The sequence below is a fragment of the Electrona antarctica genome (genome assembly GCF_951216825.1).
Source record: "Electrona antarctica genome assembly, chromosome: 5".
Classification (NCBI taxonomy): Eukaryota; Metazoa; Chordata; class Actinopteri; order Myctophiformes; family Myctophidae; genus Electrona; species Electrona antarctica.
In genome coordinates this window covers 26,039,532-26,045,531 of record NC_136810.1, presented here as the reverse complement: position 1 = coordinate 26,045,531, position 6,000 = coordinate 26,039,532, and the positions used below count along the sequence as shown (strand labels likewise).

Below are 6,000 nucleotides of genomic sequence, written 5' to 3'. Positions count from 1 at the left end.
AACCTTGTTTGTGGTATAGTTTACTAATACATGAAGGAAACATATCAGTTTACATACATTGACTCTGTATCAAACATAATTACTAACACATCACTGTACACATCATTTACCCATGACCAGACTGCATGTGTCAGTGGTGGACAGTAACAACATTTACATTTTAGTACGGTGCTTAAGGAATGTCTACATTTCAATACAATAATGCATTGATGTTTAAAAGAAAATCTACATGTAATTTGTACTTATGAATTCTTAAAAGCAGACATATTAAGAGTAATATTTGACAAGAAGTTCTTATACTTTGACTCAAGTACTGGGGTTGAGTACATTGTCCACCACTGCGTGCGTGCGTGTGTGTGTGCATGTATTAGGCTGCTCTTGGGCTGTAGTAAGGCAGAGCTCTGATGAAAGCATCCAGTCTGGATGTAAACAGGTCACTCTGCAGAGGCTGTCCCAACACGCACAGAGGATTCTTCACGATGTACTCCACATAGAGCTGAGACAGACAGACAGACAGACAGACGGACCATTAACCAATGCTTTAACACCCCGAACGCCCAGGGTTATTTAATCCATTAAATCATAGCGCCCAAAGATTTATAGCAGCGGAGCACATTTAGTGACAGAGCGGATGCTATCCCGGATGTGGCTGAAGTAGCTTGATGTAGCCAAAACACTCTCGATGCGATCGACAACAACGGGAGGTATGATTAATTCTAATGCGACTAGCGACGGGACCGCAATGGGCCATCTAAGACATAATCTTTTCTTAGAATTGGACGGAATGATTTAGATCAAGAGTTATTCACGTTTTAAGATAGACAGACAGACCATTAAACAATGCTTTAGTTTAATGTATGTACTCTACATAGAGCTGAGAGAGAGAGAGACCTTTAGCCAATGCTTTACTGGCACAACTATTCTAATATAATATATAGTTATATACTGTGTGTGTAACTCTATATTGTAGGACAAAATACTTTGTGAATATGACCCAGGAAGATGGAAGTACTGTGTACACACAAACACACACACACACACACACTTACCGTGCTGTATATGTGGTGTAGAGTCTCTCTGGCGTTGGGGACGGACAGGTCAGTGTTCATGATGAACTTCAGTCCTGTTGGAGTTTCATAATAATGAAGTTTATATCTACTGGTCTGAAACGACAAGAATCCATCTTTCCTACAAACAGAGAGAGTTAAGGATAACACTGGAGTGTGTGTGTCTGTCTGACTGACTGACTGCGTGCGTATCTTCTAGAAACCTGTTATTCTATAGTGAAAAGGACAAGGGGAAATCTGATAACACTTACAAACACTGGACGGTCTTTGAGAGAGAGCTTTGCTTTACACACACACACACACACACACACACACACACACACACACACACACACACACACACACACACACACACACACACACACACACACACACACACACACACACACACACACACACACACACACACACACACACACACACACACACACACACACATTGAAATGTGTCATTTCACATCTTAGTGTCTTCAAAACAAAAGACATATAGGATTCAGGTATTATTATTTAGTTGTGTGAAGGATACATATCCAGAGGAGACATCTTGTTGATGAAGGATCGAATGGAAAACAACATCCCATACATTAACTTAAACTCCTGATAGAGAGATAACATGAGAAAATAGATACATTTTACAGTGTGTTATTACCATCATTAACAATTAACATTATCATTATTACTATCATATTATTATCATCATTGTATCATAACTATTAAGATAATTATAATTTGTCATGTAAGTGACCTCATCTTTAGAGATTCCTGCTTGTTTCTTGCGGTTCCATTCACTGTAGTAGAGACAGGTCCCGTTGCCATCAAATATATACAGATTATGAACCGTCATCTAGAGTCAAGACAGAGAGACACCAATATTACATATATATATATACAGTCATCTAGAGTCAAGACAGCGAGACACCGATATTACATATATATACAGTCATCTAGAGTCAAGACAGAGAGACACCGATATTACATATATACAGTCATCTAGAGTCAAGACAGAGAGACATCGATATTAAATATATATACACAGTCATCTAGAGTCAAGACAGCGAGACACCGATATTACATATATATACAGTCATCTAGAGTCAAGACAGAGAGACACCGATATTACATATATACAGTCATCTAGTCAAGACAGAGAGACACCGATATTAAATATATATACAGTCATCTAGAGTCAAGACAGAGAGACACCGATATTAAATATGTATTACATATATATACAGTCATCTAGAGTCAAGACAGAGAGACACCGATATTACATATATATAGTCATCTAGAGTCAAGACAGAGAGACACCGATATTAAATATGTATTACATATATATACAGTCATCTAGAGTCAAGACAGAGAGACACCGATATTACATATATACAGTCATCTAGAGTCAAGACAGAGAGACACCGATATTACATATAGGTTGTAAACAGACTGTATATATATGTAATATCGGTGTCTCTCTGTCTTGACTCTAGATGACTGTATAATACAGTCATGGACCCGTTAGGGGCCATTTGGACCCCTAGGGGTCCCCGGACCCCACTTTGGGAACCCATGATCTAGACTAGAGTCAAGACAGAGAGACACTGATATTACATATATATATATATACAGTCATCTAGAGTCAAGACAGAGAGACACTGATATTACATACAGGGTATGAACCGTCATATTCTAGAGCATGCATGGGCAACTGGCGGACCGGAGGCCACATGCGGCCCCCACCTTCACTTAATGCGGCCTGCAGGTTTTATTATTGATTTCAGCTGTTACAATTCCAAACATGCACGCTTCATTCTATATACGTGTAGCTTAATGACTAGTATTAAAATGTTATTGTCTTTTTTATGTCCAATATATTTGAATTTAGTCCATAACATAACTATAATTAAAGGCATTTGAAAGGCATTTGAAATTACATAAAAATGTAAATTTTCAGGATTCCTCAAAACGCAGTGCGACGTGCTTTGAGCGTGTAGATCTGCTATTTTTGCTACGACAGTAATATGCAATGTGGCCCTCTGGAGTTGAGCGTGGAAATAATAGTGGCCCTCTCCATCGTCAAAGTTGCCCACCCCTGATCTAGAGTCAAGACAGAGAGACACTGATAAAAAAATATATATACAGGTTGTGGATTGGTATGGGGTGTGTTAGGATATGCGCACGGGGAATGTACTCAGTTTTTTTTGTGTGCTGTGCGGTCACGTCACAGAGTGCACCAAGAGTGGATTATTTACGAATGACCAGTTAACCTAGTTTGGGCGGGAACCCCTTTTGGTGTTTTAAGCATTATGTTATACTTTAGCTATTGAAAAATAGCAGCTTGTAAGTCTGCTATTTTTAAAAAATCGTGAAAATGTAGTGGAAATCTTTGAATATATATTATTTCACAGTGAACGTTTTTAACTCAAATCTTTGCTTCTTGGGGGTCCCTGGAACAACATATTTTCAGATGGGGGTCGGCGGCCAATTACATATATTTTGGGGGGGTCCTTGACATGAAAATGTTTGAGAACGACTGACGTAGAAACATGGGTTTTTCAAAAAACTCGTCCTCAGGTCTAAATGGGTTAAAACTGGCCATTTTAACCAGTTAAAACATGAGCCAATGTTAAGTGATGAACACTAATGATTGGTGATGTAGTAAATGCTTGCCTTGCTGGCTTAGTTTAGCGGGACCCGGGGAGCGCTCGAGACACCGCAGTGACGCACACACACCGACACTGGACAACCCCAACTTCTGAGTAGGGTCGGTCAGTGCGGCACTCAGCACACCCGGGGCGCAGCACACCAGATTTGCTAACAACACACTGCAACACACACAGTGCACTGAATAAACGAAAGAGAAGAGAAGAGGGCAGGGCACACCAGTGCGAATTTCCGAACGCACCCCTAGAGTATGATGAATTGAACATGGTGGACTGGACCCTATTGTAAACAAGTGTAATGCTATTTTCCACAATATGTATCTGTGGAACTTTGCTTTTCCAAGTGTTAAATGCCCTGGCTAACCCCCAAAATCTACCAAAGGGAGAGGTAAATATCACTTCTCTCTCAGACAGGCGAACACCCCCCCCACCTACTCTGAAAATATGAATTTTGTTGTCATTTATTACATTGTGTTTATGAATTGAATACCCGAATGTTATCCTTTTAGAAGCGTTTGACTGTACTCTGTTGTTTCCATTTCTGTCTAATACATTATATAATCAATTAATGTCAGGGAGGGGGGTCCCCAGTTCGAATATGATTATTTTCGGGGGTCACTCGGCCACTGTCGACTGTCCTGTGTAACTCAGGCTCAGGAGAGAAAAGTGAAAGTAGAAAGTGGTTAACACACGTATGCCTCATTCTGAAATGAATGTGAGTATGTCTTGTCACATTGTCGTTCCTCCTGTCCTAAATATTGGAATAAATATAATATTGGAATATTAACACTCGTATATGTTCTAGATTTCAACTGGATCGCTGCGATTGCTGCTGTTTAGATCATCCTACTATTATCATCCCATTATTAACACTTTGTTCTTCTCTTCCGTACATTTTAACAGTATAATACAACATATAACTATAAAAGACGAGTATATAATCACCGTTAAAAGCTTTATAACATTATTAGAATACAAAACATCGATGTTTACCTTCCACTTCCTGGTACAGGACCAAACGGGTGTCCAGTCAGATGCCTGACAAGAAAGAAGATAGAGATAGATCTGAGGAGTCCAATGAGATGCCTGAAAAATTGAAAAGTGAACTTTCAGCTCGGTTTGGTTTTCTGTACTCGCTGTATTTAGAGCGATTACGGTTCATATTTTATTTGGATTAATTGTGTCCAATCACTCAGTGCACCACGTAAATAAAGCATATAGAAGTGTATATATTCGTACGTCTCTAAATGTTTTGATGATGAATTGAAAATGGTGGGCGCTATTGTAAACAAGTGTAATGCTTTATGGTGTCGTCCACTCACAGTTAAAAGTTTTTGTATTGAGTTGTACTTGAAATGTACTGTAATTCTGCAAACTGTTAATAAATCAATCAATCAATCAATCAATCAATCAAAAAGCCACCCCTGACTGCGTAAACTGAAGTCAATGCATCTTCACCACCACTGTGCATGGTGCGTTTTTGACATACACCACTAGATGACGCTGCGGTAGTGCTGCTGCCACTTTGTGACGAAAACGCCAAATAAAAGGAATCCGAACAGAGCAGTAGCACTAAAGTCTAAAGGTAGTCATTACTCATTACAGTGTGTCAGAATGGACAAACCAAATATTTCAATTTTTGTCTCCACCAGGCCGAAGGCATGGGGAGAGAGTATGTTTTGCACTCCGTCCGTCCGTCCGTCCGTGTGTCCGTCCGTCCGTCCGTCCGTCTGTGATCAGCTAATCTCCGGCACCGTTAACCCGGTCGATGCCATATTTTGCACACACACTCCCTGGATGCCAACGATGAACCTCTGCCCCAAAATTTCCAGAACGGCCTGTTATAGCGCCACCAGGAGGCCGCTTTGTGCAAAACAAGTTTTTGGACAGTACACCTACAGATTTTGTCCAAACATCAAGCAAATTGGTACACAGTCTCTCTAGAGCCATTCAACGAAACGGGTCTTTCAGATTTCTCAGACTCCATCCTGATTGGCTAAGATTGGCTTCCAAAGCAAGCAGGAGTGCTCAGTTTCAAACAAAATGCTGCAAATCATGAACACATCGTGTGATTTCCGTGAAATTGTGCACGCACATTCCCACTAGGCCGAGGAAGAAATGCCACATGAACATTTTCAACTCAGCCTCATGGTGGCGCTATAACTGGCAGAAAAGTGTTTTTACCTCTAACTGCACGGATCTGTGGATAACTTTGTATGCCAACTCCCTAGAGGCCAAGGAAAAACCTTTGCCTGGAATTTTTCACATCTGCTCTTT

At 40.2% G+C, this 6,000-nt stretch overlaps 1 protein-coding gene across 2 annotated transcripts; it reads right to left on the bottom strand.

The window, feature by feature from the left end:
- Positions 1 to 4,825, bottom strand: trappc1 (trafficking protein particle complex subunit 1). Of its 2 annotated transcripts, none has more exons than XM_079501346.1 (5): positions 4,717 to 4,825; positions 1,812 to 1,910; positions 1,593 to 1,663; positions 1,050 to 1,188; positions 1 to 496 (listed from the first exon to the last, which is right to left on the bottom strand). In XM_079501346.1, the coding sequence occupies exons 2-5, from the start codon at positions 1,908 to 1,910 to the stop codon at positions 368 to 370; spliced, it is 438 nt and encodes a 145-aa protein (XP_079357472.1). In that variant the 5' UTR covers positions 4,717 to 4,825; the 3' UTR covers positions 1 to 367. The 2 variants fall into 2 exon arrangements, with proteins under 2 accessions (XP_079357472.1, XP_079357473.1); XM_079501347.1 differs by lacking the exon at positions 4,717 to 4,825 and adding an exon at positions 4,669 to 4,716.
- Positions 4,826 to 6,000: the final 1,175 nt, after the last annotated feature.